The following is a 23,415-nucleotide window of genomic DNA, read 5'->3' as shown; positions in this document are numbered from 1 at the left end:
CATGATAATTTTTTTTTTGGTCTAGTTTCATTCCAGTGAAAAAAGTTCTGTTCCTGAACAACAAAAAAAGTTTTGTGACTGTGCCTCGAGCGTAAGAAAGAGTTCTCTATTTGCGCACCTCCCCCTTGGAAAGCGCTGACACCCAAAAAAAAATTTTATATCTAATTTTTTATGTTTCAATTAGCAGTTAATGACTCGTGGCCTCAAGTGCATGGTGGCTAATTTTTTTGGATAATGTTGTGTAGCACCAAATCACAGTTTTGGTTTCAAAGAGTGCTTAGTGAGACCGCACCCAGAATGATTTTTGTGTAAACATAGCTGGCTATGTGGACACATGAAACTGCATCCACATGAGTATCGTGCAGACAACCCTTTTCAGTGAAGGCTCCCTCGGTGCTCCTATAATTCCCCCCAAAAACACAGTGCTTTGGCAGGTTTGTACTACCATGGAAGTATTTTCCCTCTTTGCATTGAAAAAGAATGCCAGGAGAGGGCACTTGCAATGATTGTGGCAGCCCACACAAACTCGTGATGCATGTGGTAGTTGGTTGTCTACACGAAAAGCAATTTTGCTATTGCTGTGTGGTTCATTTAAGGATCCTCTCTTCCTTCTTTCAGTTGCTGAAACTGTGCTGCACTCAGTTTTCCTTATGCTATGAACTGCCCTTGGTGCAGTTGATGCTAACTATGCAGGTAGGTGCCTGTTGAGAGTTCTGGTGGTGCATATTTCAAAGGCTGCCTTACTCAGCCTGTTGATTTGATTACGCAATGGAACCTGTAAGGTGCTGTTTAGGGAGCATATTGCGTGCATAGCCACGTGCATAGCTGCAATTAGCGGCAATACTATAGAAACGGTTCGACTTGGTTACAATAGCAGTGATGCAGGCACATCTGATTCTAGCCAAAATTGTTCACATTTGCAATATGCTCGACTCATAGTAGCAAGCAGCACCAATAAACAAAGACAGGCACACAGGAGAAAATGACGGGAATAAGCACCTGTTCCCCTCTTTTCTTCTTTTGTGCGTGTCTTCTGTTTTCATGCTTCTTGCTACCGTGGATCCATACCAATTGGCCCAGCTATCTACACTTATGCTCGATACACTGTTTAAAAGTGTTCACATATATTTGTTCACGATAAAAGGCTTTTTTTTGCATTGTAGACAGGCTTTAAGGAACAGTCCAACCAATGTCATGTAGGCCTGTTCAACGAGGAAGCACAAGTCTTTTCATATGAAAATCGAAAAACTGAAGAAAACTGTTCTTTTTCTCATCATGGCTAGAGCCAAGGTGGCTTGCTGTGTGCTCAGGCCGCTGAATCTGAGAAAGCTGAGGCAGGGAGCTTGCATTAGAGGTGCATACAAAATTGTGGAGTCAATGAGAATTTCTCTAAGACAACAGAAGCATGTGTATTTTTTCATTCATCATAATATTTGAACTATTGTATGTGCATAAAGTAAGATTGTGTATGGGTGCATTTATGACAGTAAAGTGCTCTTCTTTTGGCTGTGGCCAAGGTGTCATGAAATAAGTGAGCATGAATATGGCCGTCTTATTTTCTTTTAATGCTATCATTTAATAGTAATATGTGCCGGACACTGGTTAGAATATTGTATCAGCTTATGACATATTTCGAATGTTCTAGAAACAGGCACGCCAGATGTTCATCACTGTTCTGGGTAGATATTTGCTTAGAGGTGACATTTCTTGGTACATACAGTTTGACCTTTTCACGACCAAAAAAAAAAAAAAATAATAAAAAAAGTTGTACCAGTTTACTTGAATTTTTTCACACAATTGATATAGCATTTTTTTTCCTGAATAAAATGGCACCATTTGCTGTTAGCTTGTTGTACTTTTGAAATATTTCAAATTTTTAACTTCAACTGTAATTATCTCAAAACATGTTTTTTTTTGCACTCATTTTTCTTTATCTCAGCAACCACAGCACCTAGAATTGCAGATTTTAGCCAGTATTTAGATAATTTAATTGGCAATATGCTGAAGGAGACTTATTGTTGTGTGAAGAATCGCTCTTCTTTAACACAACTAATAGCTATTACCGAGTGATGATTAGATATAAGTTAAACATTTACAAAAAATTAGCGTTGCAACTTTTAGTACTAAATCTGCTTCACTCAAAAAAGGAATGGCTTATGTTCACATTGATAGTAATATAATTATTGTAACTTTTATGCTATGGAGAAAAAGGTACTTACACTTCGGCTAAAATACATAGCAGGAAAAACGCTTACTCTTCGCCCTTAAAGGTGAAGCTTAAGGGTCCCCCCATTTTCGTTGTCTTCATGAATGTAGTCATCATTGGTTACATTCGTACATAATTTTGTGTGAACTATACTTGTCAGCAGTTATCAAAGGGTTGATACCGTTTATTTCAGAGCTTCACTGCGTCACTTGTTTTGTTCAGAAATAAATTTGAACCAGACATCACCTGCAGCTTTGGAATCGTTGAGTTTAGCTGCAGTGTTGCTGTGCAGTATTGCTGAAGCAAAACCAGAAGCATGCCACGTGCTCCAGCTTGTGCTGAATTCAGTATGTGGCTTTTATGCTCATGTGTTGCACATTTTCGAAAGTTGTACTATTAGAAATTTTTTCTCTGGGCATGTGAAAGTAGTATTAAGCAGCATATGTGCATTAAAATGCAGGGCGAGTTCTGTAAGGAGGACTGGTGGCAAGCGCTACGATTGGAAGTCATTCAGCGGCTTGCAGATGGTTTGCACTACCCTGAGAGCCAGCAAGCCTTGAAAATTTCGTGGCTGGGATCGGCGTTGTCACAAGTGGTGGGTGGCCTTTCTTTTTTTTGTGTGTGTGCGTGTGCGTGCGTGTGTGTGCGTGCGTGTGTGTGTTTGTGTGTGTGTGTGTGTGTTTGTGTGTGTGTGTGTGTGTGTGTGTGTGTGTGTGTGTGTGTGTGTGTGTGTGTAAGCACTACATCTTACCGCTTTTGGAACCAGTAATGCTGATGTTTTTGTTGGCATCCTTATGCAGCTGTAAACAACTGGTTATGTGAAACTCGAGCGACTTTTCAGTATGTGTCTGTGTACAACACTTGTACATATCTTTAGCGACATTTAATAACGTTTCGCTTAACGAAAAAATTGCTACTCAGTCACCTTTACTCCGCATGCTTCTTATTTATAAAATAACATTCTCATGGTACTTGGTATCTGCTGAATATTTCTGATCTGAATTTCAATCACCGAAATTCTCTCAATAGGAAACCACTAACTTTATTTGAAGGAAAAGCTTCACTTCAGAGGCAAAGTTAACTTTGCCAATTATTGATAGCAAAATCTTGATCTATAGCATCGTGTTTACTGTAAAAAGTTGTAACTTGCTAGTAGCTGAGTTTAATAAGTTATGTGACATTTTTTTGCACTGCCTCGGTAATCTAGTGGCCAAGGTACTCGGTTGCTAACCCGCAAGTCGTGGGATCGAATTCCGGCAGCGGCGGCTGCATTTTTGATGGAGGCGAAAATGCTGTAGACCCGTGTGCTCAGATTTGGGTGCACGTTAGAGAACCCCAGGTGGTCGAAATTTCCAGAGCCCTCCACTATGACGTCTCTCATATTTGTATGTTGGTTTTGGGACGTTAAACCTCGCATATCAATCAATAAATCATGTGACATTTTGCCTGTGCAAAATAAAACTAGACATAGATGTTTGAAACACTAGTCTATTGTGCCCCATTGAATTTCACACTAGTAGCAACGCACTGTGCAGGGTGTTTAATAAAATTTGTCCGAAAACGGTAAAAAAAGTAAAAAAAAACAGCAACTATAACAACAAAAAAACGCATGGTCTCTTCTGCACTTAAGACTACTTAAGGGGGGACGCGGCACTTCGGGACCGAAAATCAGCCAAAAAATCGAGTTTTCGCAGACCTTCTTCTCGCGTTCCCGACATCATTGCGCACCTATTTACAAAATTTCATAGCCGAATACCATCAACTTTTATCGTTATTCAACTTTAAAAAACCGAAAACGGGCGTCCTGCCCTTTAAATTGAGGGCGAATAGCGCAGGTTTCGGCTCTACGATACGCGGGAACTACGCGCTCGATCGGCGCCATTTTGGTCTTGTTTGAAAGAACGCGTTTTCAGCTGTTTTTTTTATTCAGTAAGCAACATTGAGCGTTTCCCTGGCTCGAAAAACGGGGCCTCAAAGACGAAGAGCCGCGCTCACTGCCATTAGCTAAACGGCGCACGTGACTGAAATGGCGCTTTCCGGTTGGCTGGAAGCTCGCGGCTTGCGCCTGCATACGCGACCCGACGCCATTTTGAAAGGGTTACCGCTGTGACGCCTCGAAATCGGCAGAGCACTCTGAAGCTTCTGATCGTATCGCCATGCCTGGAAACGCAAAAAAGTATCGGACCGTGCACGCATTTGGTCGCAGGAAACGCAAAGGTCGTGGGAGAAAGTCTACGAAGTCATCAGAGCCCTTGGTTGACTCCGACGAACGATGTGTCGACGCTCCGCGGCCGTTCAGCGATGGTGCGACCGAGCGCGTTGCCTCCGACGACGATGACGGTGAAGCGAACTCCGGACGACTACGAATCGACGCCAAAGTGGTGACAAACGCCGAAGTTGAAGAAAATCATGCCCGGGAAAAAGCGACGCTCGATCGGCTTTCATCGGCGCCAGCAACTGCACGGAAAATTGACTTTTTCACCGCGAGTTGTAGCGAGGCAACCGCACAGGACTCGGACCACGCTGCTCCTTATCTGCTTATGCATCTAGATATCCTAAACGCGATAATGGGTGCCTTGTGTTGCAAAGCCTGCCACGGACCGGCTACGATCGTCAGAGGGGATCGGGACTACGGACTTGCCGTGAAAGTGCTAGTGCAGTGTGAAAGGTGCGGCGAGATCGCGAATGAATGGACTTCGCCCCGCGCGAACGGCACGAAAACGTGCAATCCGTTTGAAGTAAATCTTCTCGCTTCGAGGGCGATGGTGGCTACCGGCAACGGCCAAACGAAAATGAACGATATTTTCGCAACAATGGGCATCTCACACCGCGGTACGCACCACAAGACGTTTCAGCGGCATTTGAAGAACACGCTGGCACCCGCTGCAACGCGAGCGGCTGAGTCCGCTATGAGCGAATGTGCGGAAAAGGTTAGAACAATTTATGATGACTTGTGCTTCGGCCACCGGGGCAATATTGCCGTTAGCTACGACGGCACGTGGAAGACGCGAGGCCATTCTTCCCACATCCGCATGGGCACAGTTATCGAATTATTTAGTGGCTACGTGTTGGACTACGTCGTTCTTTCCAACTTTTGCCTAGGCTGCGAGGTGGGCCCAAAGCCTAGTAGTGAGGGCTATCAAGAATGGAAGGCTAACCACAAATGCCAAAAAAATACGAACAGCAAAGCGGGGCAAATGGAAGTGGAGGCGGCTCTAATTCTATTTCAGTGGTCGCTTGAACGCCATGGCCTGCGCTACACAACTATGCTGTCTGATGGAGACTCTAAGACATTTTGCGCCATACAAGACGCCAAGGTGTATGGTTACATTGACGTGCAGAAGGAAGACTGTATTAATCATGTACAGAAACGGATGGGCACCGCATTGAGAAACCTGGTGCAGAAACAAAAGTGCGATGGGAAAAGAGGCCTTGGTGGGAAAGGCAGGCTCACAGGTGAGCTGATCACCAGGCTGAGCACATATTATGGCCGGGCTCTGAAATCGCATGAAGGTGACGTGGGCGAGATGCAAAAGGCTGTGATGGCCACATACCGCCACGTCACCTCCACTGATGAATGCTCGGACCACAGTCTGTGCCCAGCTGGTGAAACTTCATGGTGTCGGCACAATGCCGCAAAAGCAAAGGGTGAGCCCGACCCCAGGCATGCCTACAATCTACCGAAAGACGTGGCAGAGGCATTACTACCGGTTTATACCCGGCTTTCGGAAAGAGCCCTGCTTCAGAGATGCGAACGCGGCAAAACGCAGAACTCCAACGAGAGCCTACATTCGGTAATCTGGAGTTTGGCCCCCAAGGAGCACCATGCGTCCCTGTTCGCTGTTGAAGCAGCTGTTGCAGAAGCAGTGCTGCGCTTCAACACGGGCAATTTGAATTCTGCAACGGCAATCTTAGGTGAAATGGACATGAATGCGACAAGTACTGGTGCCAGGAGAGCGAGGGAAAAAGACCACCGTCGCAGCATTGTCTCTAACAAGAAAAGAACAGCCTTATTGGAACTCCGGAAGCTAGTGAAGAGGAGGCATGAGCACAGAATGCATTCAGACTATGCTTCTGGTGCGTTTTGAGGTTGTCTTGTTGCATCTTCTGCAATAAAAATGTGTGCCCACGTTTTTTCTCGATTTCTCAAAACGACAATTTTCATGTGCTTCCCATTATGCCGGAGCAATATCTCTTGTTCTATCTGGGTTATCATTACGATTTCTTTTTTGTTTCGAAGATAAATGCAGGGGATGTGTCGTAAAGTAAGTTTTATTGTAATAATTTTTGGAGAAAATTCTCTAAATGGATCTTTTGTTTCAAGTGTAGATGGGGAAATTTTTCATGTCATATTCAACATCCCACAACTTTGCTTCGAAATAGCCCAGAACAATGATTTATACTTTATTGCACACTGTGAACATACCGAATCGGTTCTATAGGTTGCACATCAATATCCAAGTTACAGTTAATTAGCTAATTAGGCCTTAATTGAAAAAGTTGCAGTTCATTATATCTTTAAAACTAATTGTCGCAGCAAAAAAACAATTAGATTTTTGAAATCAGCAGTAAAGTCTACATAGGCTCTCCAAATTTGACTGAGGTACTCGCAAAAATAAAAGAGTTTTTGGAAGGTGTAGCATCCCCCCTTAAATGCGAAAGCCATTTTTGTTTTCTTCAGTCCATTCCCCCCCTCCCGCTTTAGAGGCATTGCAAGCCTTTTGCACCTCACCAGGTTTCGCTGTCTCTGTGAGCGGCCCATTTTTGATCAAGCAACGATGTAATGTGATGATGCCACGGTGACTGCAGAAAGCCCGGTGGTTCGTGATTAAACGACGACGTCATATGGTGGTGTTATTATGCATCTTTCATATTGATGCAACTAATGTGGGATGCTGATCTCGTAAATGGTCAATTCTCGCGTTCTAGAAGGCATCTAAGGCTGCTGCCGCCTTAATAAGGGCAATGCAATATTTATGTGCTGCTCTTATAATTAGTCTTTTGGGGTGATATCTTTAAATGACTAGAGCCAGTAATTACATCATTGGTTACAAATTAACATACATAATTGGCTTGTTATACAAGAGAGGGGGGAGGGTTAAATGGGAGATGTCCTTCTGGCAAACAGTCTCTTCGAGATCCCTGAGAAGTGGCTGTTGGTAACTTTTGTGGAGTGATCAAATTCGGCCAACTTCAGTAGATCCTGTGAATGATGACACTGTTTTGACAGCAATTGCAGTGGTGGCACTTCTTTTGCATTTGTTAACCTGTGTCCCATGTGGGCTATCATGGCAAGCACAGCCTGAAGACCTATGAAGTGAAGTAGATCGAGGAGGTGACACAGAATTGCTTATTCTGGACGTCCCAGAAGAGTATAGCAATTGCACGCTCCGGTGTTGTAGTTTTGGTTTCGCCGCTGAAATTGGTAGAATTACGTTTTTCCACAAAAGTTATTGACTGCTGTTTTGAAAACTCAAAGTCACCCACAGCTGGTTCTGTGCGATGCTCCTTTTTAGTATCAAAGCACACATTGGCCATTTTGATTGCAAAACCAATGTAATGCAGTAACAAATTGGCAGGTACAAAATATGCGCCACGTGAATCTTGATGTGTTGTGAGCCACAAATTACATGACCCTCGTGCTTATTGTTGTATGTTTAAACAGCCAGTATCATCTTTCTTCTCTCCGGTTGCATAATTATTTAATTAGTTATATGCACGTGTTACCAACTACGCTCGTATCAACTGCTGGCGCTCGTGTCACAGCGGCTTTGGAAATTGCACAAAGTTCATTATGTGTGCCATGACTGTGACTATAGTGCTGCTACTGCGTGTGTCCCTCTCTCACTACTCGCAGCTTCTTTATGGGCCGATGTGGCGTGATGGTTTTGTAAAATGAAAGCTGCAATGCAAATTTTCTCGTCTTAGTTGATAAATTAGGTGCTAGTGCGAGTAAAATAGGAGTGAGTTTCATTCATCCAAACCACTTGTGGAACGCTATATATAATGCCCTTCTCCAAGGAATCTAGTCAATGAATAGACAAGCCACCAAATGAGTCATTCCTAGGGGTTATGTATAAGATGTGTGCTGACTGCTGTCAAGTGTACTTCGGTGAAACAGGATAGTTCTCCTGATGCCTCGAGGAGCATCAACGTGGCATCACTATTAAGTCACATGACAAATGGCATTACTTAGCGTGCGCATGACTATAATCACAGCATTGACTGGGACAATGCCACTGTCATCGCCAAGGAAAAGAACATGTGACTCTGCCAGCTCCTAGAATCTCTTAATCATCTAGTTGACACCAGCTACAGTGAATAGGACAACAAGGACTATGCCTGCTGTCTACACACGCTCATTGCATCACCTACTGGCTGCATAATTGACGACTTCTAGTCTAGCTCAGTCAAGTAAGCAGTTTTGAAACCTGTGATTATTTTATCAGGCAATGTGGTCAGTGAGTGTTTCATCTCAACCCCTTGCCCTTCAAGGAAGCTGTGCGTCCAGTGAAACCCTGCTTGAAAACCCGTGCTTATCGCTCATTGACCTGTTGTGTGACAGCGGGACACATATGTCCGACTTTTCGTTCAGCAAAAAAATTTTTCTGCTACACCACCTGTTACAATTAGCACAATGCTAAGTGACTCAGATATTACCTAAGTGTTTATAGTATCGAGGAAAATTCTTTCATCACATTTTCGTAGAGGATATGTAGTGTTACAATAACATTGTGTTTCGGTCAATTTTTATGGTAGCCTCCGGAGTTTTCTTCTTCGAAAAATTGACCTACCAATCAAAATGCCGAATAATTTCCTCTTCTTGTTTTTAACTGCTAGTTATCACGTGTTTTTGTAAGTTTGCACAATAACTTGACCAATAAATGCATCTGAATGATCCCCTGCATAATCACACCAATCATCCCGTAGCATGCTTGCGGTGTGCGGAAATATTTTTTTTGATATCATATACCTCTTCAGAAGTAGGCACTTCAACAACTACACGACAGTTTCAACAGCAAAAAGCAAGAAGAGCCAAATGAACAAAAAAGAAGGGTGTACACGTGTGGTGAAGTAAGCTTTACGGGAAAAGACCCAAACGCTATGAAGGCTCGCAAGAGACACAACTGCAGCTGGTGTTCTACTGCTGGAAATGAGGTCTGCACAGCTTTCCTCTTCACCACTTCAGAGATGATACCTTGTGCTGCTTGCTCCAGCCGTTTTATTGCAAATATGCGTTGATGCAATAGCGAGATAGTGCCTTCATGAGACATTGGGACAGTGTTTTCCCACATTTGGAAAACGCTCTCACAAGTCAATGGGATATTGTCACGGCTAAAGGCCGGGCAAGAAGACAGAGGACGACGAAGTGATGAGCGTAGACAGCACCCATGGTTCTTCCGAGGAAGACGACGGCGAAGCGGCCACCCCGCCGCGGTGGTCTAGTGGCTAAGGTACTCGGCTGTTGACCCGCAAGGTGCGGGTTCGAATCCCGGCTGCGGCAGCTGCATTTCCGATGGAGGCAGAAATGTTGTAGGCCCATGTGCTCAGATTTGGGTGCACGTTAAAGAACCCCAGGTGGTCTAAATTTCCGGAGACCTCCACTACGGCGTCTCTCATAATCATATAGTGGTTTTGGGACGTTAAACCCCACATATCAATCAATCAACGGCGAAGCGGCTGCTCTTTTGTTCCGTTAATACAGACCTCGTTTTTCCTGGTCGCACCATCGTCCTGTATTCTGTTATTTTCACTTAGCGACATTGGTGGAGGTTCTGGACTTTTCCAACTGATGCTTGGGACACCTCTGCGCCCTGGCACATCGAGTCCGTCACTGCAACCCGTTCCTGCAGTGGATACTCCTGTCCACTGCTACAGTCGCCGACAGCGAGGCCTTTGTCCCGAGGTAATCCCGCTCGAACTTCTCCAGCAACACACCGTGCCTGGAGAAATGGCTACCGGAGGGCCTTCACAGCTTACTGTTGATCAGCCTCTAATTCCTGAGACCTTCCACGGTGAGGTTTATGAAGACGTTGAGGACTGGTTAGCCCAGTATGAGCGAGTCGCCAAAGCCAACCGCTTTCCCATTCAACAAAAGCTATCGCGCGTCTACTTTTTTTTGGTAGACAGCGCTCGTACGTGGTACAAGAACCACGAGTCAACGCTGTCTTTGTGGGGCAGCAAATTCTCGGGACATTCGCAAACACCGACCGCCGTGATTCTGCTCTGCAGCTCATCGAGGCACGCATGTAGATACCAAACGTGAGCGTCGCCATGTTTGCGGAAGACATGGCCTGCCGTTTTCAGTGGGCTGACCCCGAGATGCCTGAAGGTAAAAAACTGCGACTTTTGATGAGGGACGTCAAGGAAGAGCTGTTTGCCGGTCTCCTACGCAACCCCCCAACATGCGTAGCGGAATTCGTCAAAGAGGCTGTGACAATCGAGCGAGCACTGCAGCAACGGCGCCGATACCATGACCAACCAAACGAGACATCACCTAGCCTCTCTGCTTTGACTGCCGGTAGTGAGTGTTCTCTGCGTGAGCTCGTTCGTGAGGTCATTTGGGAGGAGATTCGAAACCTCCTTGTGATTCTGCAAGGAAAATACCATGGCTTGCGTTGCTGAACTTGTGCGGCAAGAACTCCGCCAGGCATTTTCGTTGCCAGAATTGCTCTCAGACCAGCGGTCTGTAAGCTGCGCATCAGCTGTCAGTCGACCCACTCCAGTGTCGTACAACTCGTCACCACTGGCTTATCGTGACGTCAGCCAAGGGCCTTACAACGAGCCGTGGGCCCCAGCTCCCAATCCGCCGCAGCCGTATCTACAGTGTAACGTGCCTATGCACACGTCGCCGATGTACACTACGCCGATATCTGGATCTTGGTCACAAGGTATGCCGACCAGTCGACCATTCATCTGTAAGACGAACTTGTGGCGCACCGTTGACCGTCGACCACTTTGCTTTCATTGCGGAAAAGCCGGCCATATTTTCCGCAATCGTCCGTACCATGACCGTAGACATCATAACTTTCTACAAACCTCCCCTCATGCTTATTTCGATAACCGCCGTGACAGAAGTGCAGGCCCACAAACACAGCAACTCGAAGTGCCGTATCATCGACTCCGCTCTCCTTCACCTGCGCCTAACTCGCCGCAGCAGCGCAGTTACTCCGAGGTGGTCTGGGGCAGATCTCCTAGCCCTCATTGGGGAAACTAACAGCAGCGACCTTTGGGGAGAAGGTTGCCGCCTGTCGAGATGCTATCACACCCCCAACATCTTCTACACGACGCGATACGATGAATGATACCACGGATCGTACGATGCACGATATCAAGGACGATAAGACGTCACCGACATCAACGGAAATCGTAAGCGCCAATCTAGACATTTGTATAGACGGAGGCCCAGTAACAGCGCTGGTAGATACTGGTGCGGACTTCTCTATTATCAGCCATAAACTCGCCAACTGCCTAAAGAAAGTTGAAACAATATGGACGGGCCCAAACATAAGAACCATAGGGGGTCAATTGGTGACGCCAACGGGCAAATGTACCGCTCGACTTAATATCGGCAGTTCAGATTTCGTCGCTACTTTTGTAATTTTACCGGAATGCTGCAAAGACCTGCTTTTGGGCATGGACTTCTTGCGTGAATACGGAGCCATTATCAACATTCCTGAGAGATCGGTTACATTTTGGACGATCCCAGATCAAGTTTCGGATGGGCCCTGTACAGACCAGCGACGTCAACCTTTGCGCGTCTTCGACGACGACGTGACCATCCCACCGCGGTTAAGTGCACTCGTTGCTGTGACATGTGACACGTCGAGCAATTCTGAAAACATCGCCGAGCAAATTCCAACACTGCTATTCAGCCATGGTTTATCTATCGCAAGAGGCGTCGTAAGCATAAAATGCGGACACACGCACATCCTTTTAACGAACTTCAGCTCTGAATGCCGACATCTAACGAGGGGCATGGCAGTCGCGTACGGGGAAGAGCTCGCCGAGATGACAGACTGCGTAACTCTTGAAAAAGATAATTCAACTGATCGGCCCCTCGCACCTCAATCTGTTGATGTTGGCCCAAGTTTGCTGCTGGCGCAGAAGCAAAGTATCATGCAAAGACGACGTCGAAGCGGCTGCTCTTTTGTTCTGTTAATACAGACCTCGTTTTGCCTGGTCGCACCGTCATCCTGTATTCTGTTATTTTCACCTAGCGACAATTTATATGTCCCCTTTTTTTTTTGGTAAACTACTCGCTTAATTTTTATGTTTGCATCATACTATTTCTTTGTAGTTTATATTAATATATCGCAGCTTATTTTGTATAATTGTCTCCACTACGGCATCTCTCATAATCATTGGGTGGTTTTGGGACATTACACCCCATATATCAATAAATCGATTTTGTATAATTGTGTAGAAAATATAGCTGATCTATTGAAGGGTTAAGTGATTGTCATAGGAGGTCTAACAGAAATGTAAATACATATAATGTATGATGTTTTATTCAACAAAGTCTCATCTTCATGCCATGGTGCAGCTGGTCTTGTTGTCATGCCATTGTGTTGCATCATAGATGTCGACATTGTTGCTGTTGTGTCAGTTTTGTCACCATGATGGTGTGGTGTTTGTTTTTATAATCATTGAAATTACTGCCATGAAGTTGGAAATGTTGATTTTGTGATAATTAAGCATGCAGTAGACGTAGAACCACAGTGCTAGCATTAGACATGATCTTCACTGGTAATGTGACCATTGTAGGCTGGCCACCAGCCCAATGCTTCTCGGCGCCTGCTGCCCATACCACGAGATAATGTTACGCAACAGGGCCTGCGGCTCCAAGCTACATTAGCAGCTGGCTTTGATATCTGGGGAGGACCTGGTGAGAACACCAAAGATGTGGAAACTGATTCTCTTGGTTCTTAGGTTTTTTTTATGTATTGTGTTCATTTACTACATATTTTCCGCATTGTAGTAATGAAGAACGAGACAGTATCAGAACGATGGGTTATGAGTGTGGTTCTTTATTGAGGGAACTTGTGCCCACAAAAACAAGTAGCACACTAAGCATAACCGATACATTAAGCACAATCATCATTCGTCGAAGCGTGATCTAAGAGTCAAGTGTGCTGACTTTTTAAACTTTTTGTTCCACATTGAAGCCTGCTAGTGTATGTTTGAGAATGCAAAAAACAATATTCACATCATGCACATATGTTAACATTTTTTTTTCCGGCGATATTGAAAGGCACATCAATGATGGCACATCAGGAACAGTAAACACTTTCTTGGTACTGACTGCAGTTGGTGTTAAGTCAAGGAAAGGAAGCACAAAAGGTTGTATTGATGCTTTGAGGTGAGCTTGAAGAAAAAAAATTGGCGAAGTGTGTACTAAGCCACACAAGCCTCAACAGCAAGACTGGGTGAATTTGAAGACTAATATGGTTGTCTCAAGGTTGTTTCTAGGCCTTTTCATTCATCATCATCAACAGCCTGACTACGTCCACTGCAGGCCAAAGGCCTCTCCCATGTTCCGCCAGTTAACCCGGTCCTGTGCTTGCTGCTGCCAATTTATACCCGCAAACTTCTTAATCTCATCTGCCCACCTAACCTTCTGTCTCCCCCTAACCCGCTTGCCTTCTCTGGGAATGCAGTTAGTTACCCTTAATGACCAGCAGTTGCCCTGTCTACGCGCTACATGCCCGGCCCATGTTCATTTCCTCTTCTTGATTTCAACTATGATATTCTTAACCCCCGTCATTTTCATTGCTAGGCCTTTTCATTGCTAGGCTCTAGCTAGGGTAAGGGTTCTCAGTCATGGATGTGTCGGCGACCCCTTGTGGACTGGTGGAAGTGATGGGAGACCCCTTGCAGCGGAGTGGAGAGAGGGGCGGGGGCGGGGGCATACATAAGGAAATAACACAACTGGAGCGTGAAACAGGTGCCTTTTATTGCTATCGAAAACGTCTAACGAACGTGCCACGTCACTTCATTTTGGACAGTTCATCAATACGCTACACAGTCACGCTTAAAGAAAAATGCGGGTGTGGGTTTCGTGGATCATAGAAATGGCTTTGCGGAACCCCCATTTGAGAACCACTGAGCTAGGGGATGGTAGGTTAAACAACACAGGCATGAGTTAAACAACACAGGCATGATTTGGGCACATAGTTTTTGAGTTTTTGGCATTGCTTTGGGGTTTTCTCGCAGCTGCCGTTGCCTTTCCCATTCCCGAGTTCCGTATTTACTCGATTCTACTGCGCCCTCCATTGTAACGTGCACCCGGTTTCCATGACGAAAAAAAAAAGTAAGACATCGATTGCAACGCGCACCCATTTTTCTCGATGGCCCACATGATCACACCACTCGGGAAAACGACTCCCTGCGAGAGCGTCTTCTGTTGAAATATGAGGTACGGGGGAAGCTTGTGCCTATCTGACGTGCAACGGAGCATTGCCGTCACTTTAGTTTTACCGTGGCCCGATGTTTGCACGCGAACTTGCTTCGCCCCCTTCTCGACGGTTGTGGTGCCAGGCATGTCGAAGTAAAGAGGCGTCTAATCGGCATTCCCGATTTGCCCAAGCAGGTAGCCGTTGTTGTGCCACAAGTTTAGGACGAACCTCTGAATACTGTGAAGCTTTTCATCGAACTCCTTCGGAAACTTTTCGCATATGCCCGTTCGCCTTCGAAGGGAAAAGCCTTTCCTCTTCATAAAGTTAGTTAGCCTGCACTTGCTTGCTTTAAACTGGCTCGGCATTAGCCCTTTTTCTAAGGCTAACTGGATAGCCTGCACTTGGAGCAGTTCTTTCGTCACGGGCCACTGTGCCACTCACTGCTCAATCACGTACTCGCCGAGCAGCTCTTCAGTTTGCGGAAACCGACCCTGCTGTGGTTCAATGAAGCCTTTGCGTGAATCTTTGCTGTCGACAATCTTCTGCTTTTGTTTCCGCCAGTCCCGCACGCACGTTTCGGGAATTTTGAACGACCGCGATCCGGCCCGATTTCCGTACGTTACGGCACACGCGATGACTTTTCTTTTAAAAGCGGCATCGTGGTGCACTCGTCGAGTTTTTCGAGTCTGCCCGTCCATGCCGTCGATGCTAATGCACTACAAGATGACGAACTCCTCAGCACACGTACGAAGTGCCGCACATGGGAAACACATAGGCGAAAATGGCCGACGCGCCGTGCCGACGCACGTAGGGGGCGGCCATTTTGGAAATGCCGATGGCAATAGAATGACCGTATTCATTTTTTTTTCGTACGCGATTCTAACGCGCATGCGATTTATGAACTCGCTTAATCGGAAAAAATCTGCACGTTAGATTCGAGTAATTACGGTAAGTTCTCGTTCCTACTGGGGTTTTTGGCTCACTGCCATTGCTTCACAATCATTTGTTGGGCTATTTCCTTCTTCGTTTTTAGTGGAAGTAGTGGGATTCACCCAATATCTATAGTGTACCCATTTACGATGGTAATAGTTTTCTAATCGGCTGCACAAATTTCTGTGGCATGTTGAGCTAACTGCTGCCTTCTTCTTCTTTAGTGCCCCACTGATGAGTAAGGGGTTTTACCCATTTCTGTGGTGCATACCTGTTCATTATGGGGATGGTCTTATTGTATGTGGTGAATAAGGAATGATTTGCTGAACGCCTGTTAAATGTTGAAGCATGAAGTAAACACTTGAAGCTTGTTTGTCTGAAAATGTGGAACGAAAATTCTATGACCCATCTATACACCTTGCAAGATTCCTTGCAGTGGTCCTTGCGTACCTTCAGAATGGCGGCAGTTACTGCAGCTGTAGGGTCGAGGGCCCGAATTCAGGCAAAAATATTGATGCCCATGTGCTGAATGTTAGCGTCATTTTGATGTCTGTATGTCAGTCATCATCGATGCTAGCCTCTTTGAAAAAGCAAGAGCGTAACAAGCAGTCAATGAAGTCTGCCAAAAATGCTGGATAAAGCTCTTATCATGGATCAGTGGTCAGTGCTGGTAAAATGAGCCATGCTAACAGTCGGCAAAGGCATGCTATTCAAAAGTGTGCACCTGGTGCTCCCTGTAAGGGTGCTCGCACTTTCCCGTAACTTGTTTTTTCTCGTGGCATCTGAGCATTTTGCTGGTGGGCTTCACCACGAAGCTGGCATGGCAGCCAGCTCGCATGCCGTGAATCTTGCTGGGAACGTGTTGCTAAAGACAGTTAGAAAGGTGCTGTCATGAACTAGGCTACCGCAATGAGAACAGAAAAGTAAGCCATGTACATTCAACACGAATATGGCCATTCAGCTGAGCCTCACTGGTGTTTAAAGCAGGGCATCTTCTGGCTGCCTTTAAATAATTTCAGTTGCCTCAGGCCACAGAGTGTTTGCGACGTCAAGGTTGCACAATGTCTTCATAAACTTAGTGGTTTATCCGCAGGGGATATGTATGCAAGACAAAGAAATTAGGGAGGCTAATGCATGAGAAAGAAAAAAATCGCAGTATATCCACGGACTGAATGATGATGAGTGGGGCAAAGCGTTCGTTCGTCTGTTCATGCATTCGTCCGTCCAACCCTGGGTCCATCTGTCTGTCTGTCTGTATGTCCGTCCGCCTAGTGAACACTCCAAGTACTGCCATCTCGCATCTTTTCATCATACATGTCTGTCTGTCTATATGACCTTCCGTCTAGTGAACACTCCAAGTACCGCCATCTTGCATCTTTTCATCATATATGTCTGTATGTCAGTCCGTCCAACCGTGGGTCGATCTGTCCGTCTGTGCGTCTGTCTGTCTGTATGTCCGTCCGTCTAGTGAACACTCCAAGTACTGCCATCTCGCATCTTTTCTTCATACATGTCTGTCTGTCTATATGTCCTTCCCTCTAGTGAACACTCCAAGTACCGCCATCTCGCATCTTTTCATCATATATGTCTGTATGTCAGTCTGTCCAACCGTGGGTTGATCTGTCCGTCCATGCGTCTGTCCATCTGTATGTCCGTTCGTCTAGTAAACACTACAAGTACCACCATCTCGCATCTTTTCATCATATATTGATTATATACAAATACCGCAATCTAGCAGACATTTCAAGAACTAAACTCCCCTGTGGCATATACTCGAGAGATGTGGTTACTACAGAGGACGATCGGGTGATGTCTTAACTCTTTCATTACCACGCCTATTCAAATCTATCACCGGTGATCGATGATTTGGATAATCGATTCTAGCATGCTAAATATGTTTCTCGTGTAGCCAGCACTTTCTAGTAGTTAGTCCAGCCACTCAACTTTCAGAATCAATTTGAATTTGTCCGTTGGGCAACATGGTGATTTTTAACAGACCTTTGCACGAACCAATGTGCGTGTATTGCTGAAAAAGTGCACTAGACTGGCGAACTTGACAAAAGTGCGTGCCCCTCGAGATTATACTGCAGAAACATCGAAGTTATGTTATGAAAGGAACATTTGCAAACCAAATATCGAATTAAGGTGTCAGCTACGCAGTTTGATAATATTTAGCAGTAATAATTGCCAGAAATTCATGCTAGGTATTCGATAGACAGCTGTTGCTTGGAGTTGGGGAAAATTTATTCTACAAAAAATATTTACGATGGTCTGCCGCATGTTTAAAGTGTCGAGATGGCCTTTTCAGCCAGTTTCCAGCAGCTTTGGTTTTGACCATATTGTTATATCAGACACAGGGTCACATCTAGTCTCAGTGTGTCACTAGTCAAGCCTATGGCGCAGTCATCACATAGGTGCACGTGGTGCACATAGGTGCGCACCAGCGCCGCAAAACACATGCACCGCTCCAAACCATCTTGCAACCGCCGCACCTGAATTGAGTGAGGACGAGCTTAAAGTTTGAGGATGACAGCACCTCAACTTCAAGTTTTGTGGAGACGATGTTTTGCATGGTATAACTGTCAGTTCAAGCGCACGAATAAACAGAAAGGAAGAGAGGACAAGCGCTTTCTCGCAACTAAACGATTTATTAGAAACGGAAGAATATACAAACCGTTCTAATAAATCGTTTAGTTGGGAGAAAGCGCTTGTCCTCTCTTCCTTTCTGTTTATTCGTGCGCTTGAACTGACAGTTATATCATGCATATCCAACTAGCCCAACTTTCGATTCTGTTACTATGTTTTGCATCAACCTGAGACATCCACAGCCATCCATAGGTTTTTGTTTATGGCCAAAAGTTGTCTCTTTCGCTGCAAGTGCGTAGCTGCTGACTTTTGTGCACAATCTTATAGCTAGTCTGGTTATGTGCGAGGTCCGCACTTTGTGTGCTGGCGCCGGCTGTACAGCTTCTCCTAACAACAAGAAGGTTTCTAAAGCACATCCTGGCTCTATATACAGAGCAGCTCAAAACGTTTTAGAACTGCGTATGATATTGTATTTTTTTGTAATACGATGTGCAAAATGCTAAGAAATATGCTTGGACGCTTATATAGAAATGCCAACCTAAACGAAATGAGGTGGCTCATGGAAAGAAGCGATGCCAAACGAAATAGACGACTTTCTTTGTCAATGTGAATGGATACTTTGTGTTGAACATTTATTATTTTTTATACTGTTCCTGGATTGTTTTTCTTCAAAGTGTATATTCTGAATTTTCTTTATTTTAAATATTTTTGCACATATTGTGTTTTCTATTGCTCTGTTTACCTATTGGCAACCAAAAATTACACGTTTTCTACGTTTTTATTCATTCCAAACTATTTTTGTTGCTCTATAGCATATATTTTTTTTAAAAGAGCATTTCAATGCCCAAAATTTGGTATGCTGCAATGCGGGCTGGAGTACTTTTCGAACTGGCAAAAATGATGTTCCCGAGACATATGAAAAATAACCATTTCTGCCCGGTAAAGAAAGAGTTAAGGAGCTTAGCCCCTAAGACAGCTCAAGCATGCTTTGGTTGTTCTTATCCACGCTTGGTTCTTATCCACTTTTGGCTAGCTCTTGTGCAGTGTGGAAGAAGGAAGTTTGGTTTTAAAAAAAATTGACCTGAGTGCACTTCACCACGTTAGGCTGAAATGATTCATGGTTGTGTAAGAGTAGTACTATGTAAAGCTGCAGCTGTCTTAGACCTTCTTTTATAATTTGGTTAATGTAAGTGTACTGATACCACAGTAGGGTACATATTTGGGATGGTTGGTTTATGATTTCAAGTAGGAAACAGCACTAAAAGACTGGAGGAGGAAAGTACACAAACCATGGCACTGACTAACAACCAAGTACCTATGTTTTATTCTTCGATTGAGCATAAATATATACTATAAACCATCATGATCTTAATGAAACAGAAAAAAAACACAAAAAAATGCGATGGATGTGCGTGTTAATTTCTGAAGCGTATGATATCTACAAAGGCAGCGAGGCACATGTCCCCTCTATATCCTTCCTCCTGAAGGAGTTAGCATTCCTGTCCCGTTGAGCATTTTTATTAGTTCTATGCAGACTGGATCATTTTTTTCTTTCTTTTCTGTTTCTTTGAGATTGTGGTAGAGTATACCAATTGGCAAAGCGTGTACTTGATCACGCTCACTGGAAGAATAAAACAAACCTGGTTGTTAGTCAGCTTGTACACTTTCTTCCAGCCTTTTAGCATTGCTTTCTACTGGAACTGATTCATCTAGATTCACTTTCAATTTGCTGAAATACATTCTCTCATTCGAATGCGATGAACATTTTTTTTTTTTTACTTCCAGAAAAAATGCTAGATGCTGTGATACCTTATCTGCGCGTTCTCAAGAGGCATGTTTGTTTAGCACCTGGACCTTTTGGCGTCCACTTACTATTTTATCTGCTGTATCGGCTGTATGCTGACTTGAGAAGTACTACCGTTGGGGCGTTGTTGACTGAGTATGTACAGTTTTATCTTCCTTAGACTGAACGAATTAATGAGTTAGAAAAATATATAAGGCGTATTTTTTGCCAACAGAGAAATTACACGTCTAGTCATCAACATCGCTATGCTGGGACCATTGTATTGCCGCAACCTGCTGAATTTTCTCAAGTGCATCGAGACTCGCTTTCCTGAAAGGTAAGATATTGCAGATCGATGCTAGGCTTTGTTTTAATCAGACAGTTAAATATCTGGTGTCACAGGTTGTGAGCGAAAAATTGTGTCCATGACCAAAAAATCAAGATGCAAATACAATAATTTATAAACAATAAAAATTTCTGGGTCTGGGTGAGGATCGAATCCAGGCCGTTTGCGTGGCAAGAAAGTGTTCCACCACACAGCCGCTTGGCAGCTTCCAAATGTATGGAAAATAACTTTTATGCTTTACAAACACATGTGTCCTGTATACAGGCTTCACAATACAACATGAAATATCGCTGTAATATTGCGGGGTCCAAGCACACATTGCCGTCAGGTATCAGAATGTGATTATCATAGAGGCCAAAATTTTAGGCACTAAGAAAGTGTGTTTTAGGTGAGGTGCCAAAAATAGGCAGGTAAAAGACCAATTAGGCCTCCAAAATCGTAAATATAGGCACCATAAATTTTTACGTAAATTCAAATACTTGAAACTAAGACGTGGACGACCTTTATCTACGACAGAAAGCACGAAATGATAGCACTAAGTCTTTTATGGTTTCACATAGCCATGCATTCCCCACACGGTTTGCAGAACATAGTCTTTCTTTTTATTGCCTAGCATGGCCTGGATCTCTTTCTTTTTGTTGTTGCTGAGAAGGGCAGCACAGGAGCGAATAGCCAGACCACTAATTGATCAGAAACAATCGCCTCATACTAGGTGAGTCTAATCATGTAGGGTTGATTTCCCCCCTGTCAGTGAACACCTTAAAGGGGCCCGGCGACAGTTTTTCTTTCTCACTCTGCAGCGCTGGAGTTTGTGTAGTGCCGAATACTCAGATGAACGCAAAAAGAATTATCGAAATCGCTACTCGGTAACAGCAGTTGTTAGCCTTCAAACTTGAAAACCTCGGCAGACAACGAGAAAAGAACATTCCCTTTAGCATTTCACTTTTCCACTGTCGTAAAAGGCCATTTCCAATCACTGCGTGCCTCTTGCAGAGACAAACCAGATGACTTTCCTCGCAGTGGCCATTGTGCAACACCCCTAGCGTCTTTTTGCAGTTGTTTTCACATTTTAATATTTAAAAAATTAGGGGACCCTAAAGCTTCGCCTTTGGGAGTTGAACGCGATAGCGACATCCTGTTCGTAGTGGGTACTTCAAACACTTAGTGCATGAAACATTTTTGAATTTGCTATGCACCCACTACGTAGCCTTAGGGAATTGGTGCAGTAGCGTATGTGCTTTTTGTAGTGGGGTACTGGCTTTCAGCCACGGAGCCATTATGATAATCACATATTCTGACACCCGTTGGCAATGGACGCTTGACCACGCATTCTTACTGTAATATTTGATGCTGCATTGTGAAGTATATACTGTACAGGATGCGTGTGTTTGTGAAGCATGAAAGCTACTTTCACTGCATTTCTAAGCAGAGGAAGTTACTTTCACGGTTTTCACAAGAAGAGGCGTGGCCGCGTGGTAAAACATCCACTTGCCACGTAAACGACCCAGGTTTTATCCCCATGGACCCCAACAACACAGTTCGGTCCCAACTCTGCTCCAGGGTTTTTTTATCATTTATTTATTTTATTTGCATCGTTTTCGATTTTTCGGTCACGCATAAGATGATGATTTTTTGCTCACAATCAATGACACAGAAGTCGACACCAGAATTTCTGTGAAAAAAAGCTCTTTAACGCTATAGCATTAAAACAGACATTCTGTTGTATCTGAGGAAGTATAAAGAGTGTTTTTATAATATTTAGCACTCAATAGTGTGGCCTATCTAAGACGGCATAAACATGCACGACTTGTCGCATTGAAGTAATCAAAATGCATGGCTTAAGTCGTCACTTCATGGTCAAGCGTCACTTCCAATCACAGATATAGGTCCAATGTGTCACTGTGGTCCGAAAACAGTGTGGTTTTTCCATAGAAATAAAATTACAACAGCTATGTTTTTGATGTTGCCACTTGCGCAACGATATCGGTGCGAGAAAAAGCGATCAAAACAACACACTCGATTTGTGTCGCAGGGCCCTTTTGAAGTGCCCCTCACCAGGTTTGAGCATTTCGAGCTGGAAAGTGTGTCACTTGGCTCTCATGATCACGTCTGCCAGGATTTGGAATGCTATGCGTCATGGAAAGTTGTGAAATTTCAAACTGAATGACTCTTGTCCTTGTACTTGTGGGCTTCACAGCCCGAGATGTAGGGAGTGGCATATAACTAGTAATGATCCTGCTCTTACGTTGCTCCTGTACATAGACATTGACGGTCAGACATTGTCACTCACTGTGCACTCTTAATCAGGTCCCGGTTAAATACTGGCTGTGTCCAAAAGAACAGCTGAAGAATGTCCAGTTTCTTGGCTATATCCAGCACTTTGAGTGGAACCTTATTTGAGAGCATAGCATGTGTGATTGCGAAAATTATTTGAGGCGATGTGTAGTTTCTGTAATTTGTTATTCAGATTGTTATTGTTATTGTTTCTGTTATTAATTGTTATTCAGATTGGAATGTGAGCACATTTTTATATTTCTTTTTATTCGCATCACAGAAAAATGCTATACACTGATTGGCCTTCTTTTTGTATGCCTTCATTTCCTCACTGTTCCTGCGTCATGTTTGATGTTTCTTTGGGGGACTGTCTCAGACAACAGTTCCAGTGGTGTGACGTGGTGTATCACTGAAATGGGGCAGTGTGTCGTCTGGCGCTGAAAGCAAGGCTCTTTTTGCTGTGATGGCCGGCAGTGCTGGAACACACCGTATTACTGTGTCGCCACTTGTCGCCGCGCTCTGAAGTTTTTTTATGAGAAGCTGAGATATTAAGCCTCCGAGATTGGTAGTTGTAGTTGCCGTGCTGGTCGTGTGTGGGGAAAACTCGTCGATTGTTGTCATCTGTTTCACATAATACGTCAGCGAATTTTATTGTGTGCATGGAACCATATGCAAAGCTACAAAATACTGTGTAAAAGTTGCAGACAAAGCTTTCCTTCCCTGTCTGCAATTATTTAGAAGCTGTCCTAATGGTCAGTTAAAATGAGCATCCCAGGTATCTTCAAAAACGATAAACATTTAGTACCAGATCCCAGTAATAATATTCATTGGAGATAAAAAGCCAACTATAGGCAAAACAAAGGTGTTTAAAAAAGGAGGGGCGGCAGAATAA

At 44.2% G+C, this 23,415-nt stretch overlaps 1 protein-coding gene across 1 annotated transcript in view; it reads left to right on the top strand.

The window, feature by feature from the left end:
• Nucleotides 1-23,415, top strand: part of LOC119187253 (AP-5 complex subunit beta-1) — a 94,454-nt gene that overhangs the window by 7,107 nt on the left and 63,932 nt on the right. Inside the window, exons 7-11 of the mRNA XM_075881845.1 lie at nt 619-693; nt 2,667-2,801; nt 12,974-13,094; nt 19,906-20,059; nt 20,139-20,240. Of these exons, the coding sequence (XP_075737960.1) occupies nt 619-693; nt 2,667-2,801; nt 12,974-13,094; nt 19,906-20,059; nt 20,139-20,240 (587 nt within the window). The remainder of the gene's footprint in view (nt 1-618; nt 694-2,666; nt 2,802-12,973; nt 13,095-19,905; nt 20,060-20,138; nt 20,241-23,415) is intronic.

Source organism: Rhipicephalus microplus, chromosome X, assembly GCF_043290135.1.
Source record: "Rhipicephalus microplus isolate Deutch F79 chromosome X, USDA_Rmic, whole genome shotgun sequence".
Classification (NCBI taxonomy): domain Eukaryota; kingdom Metazoa; phylum Arthropoda; class Arachnida; order Ixodida; family Ixodidae; genus Rhipicephalus; species Rhipicephalus microplus.
Note: the sequence above shows the minus strand (reverse complement) of the source record. Positions and strands in the feature narration are given on the sequence as shown.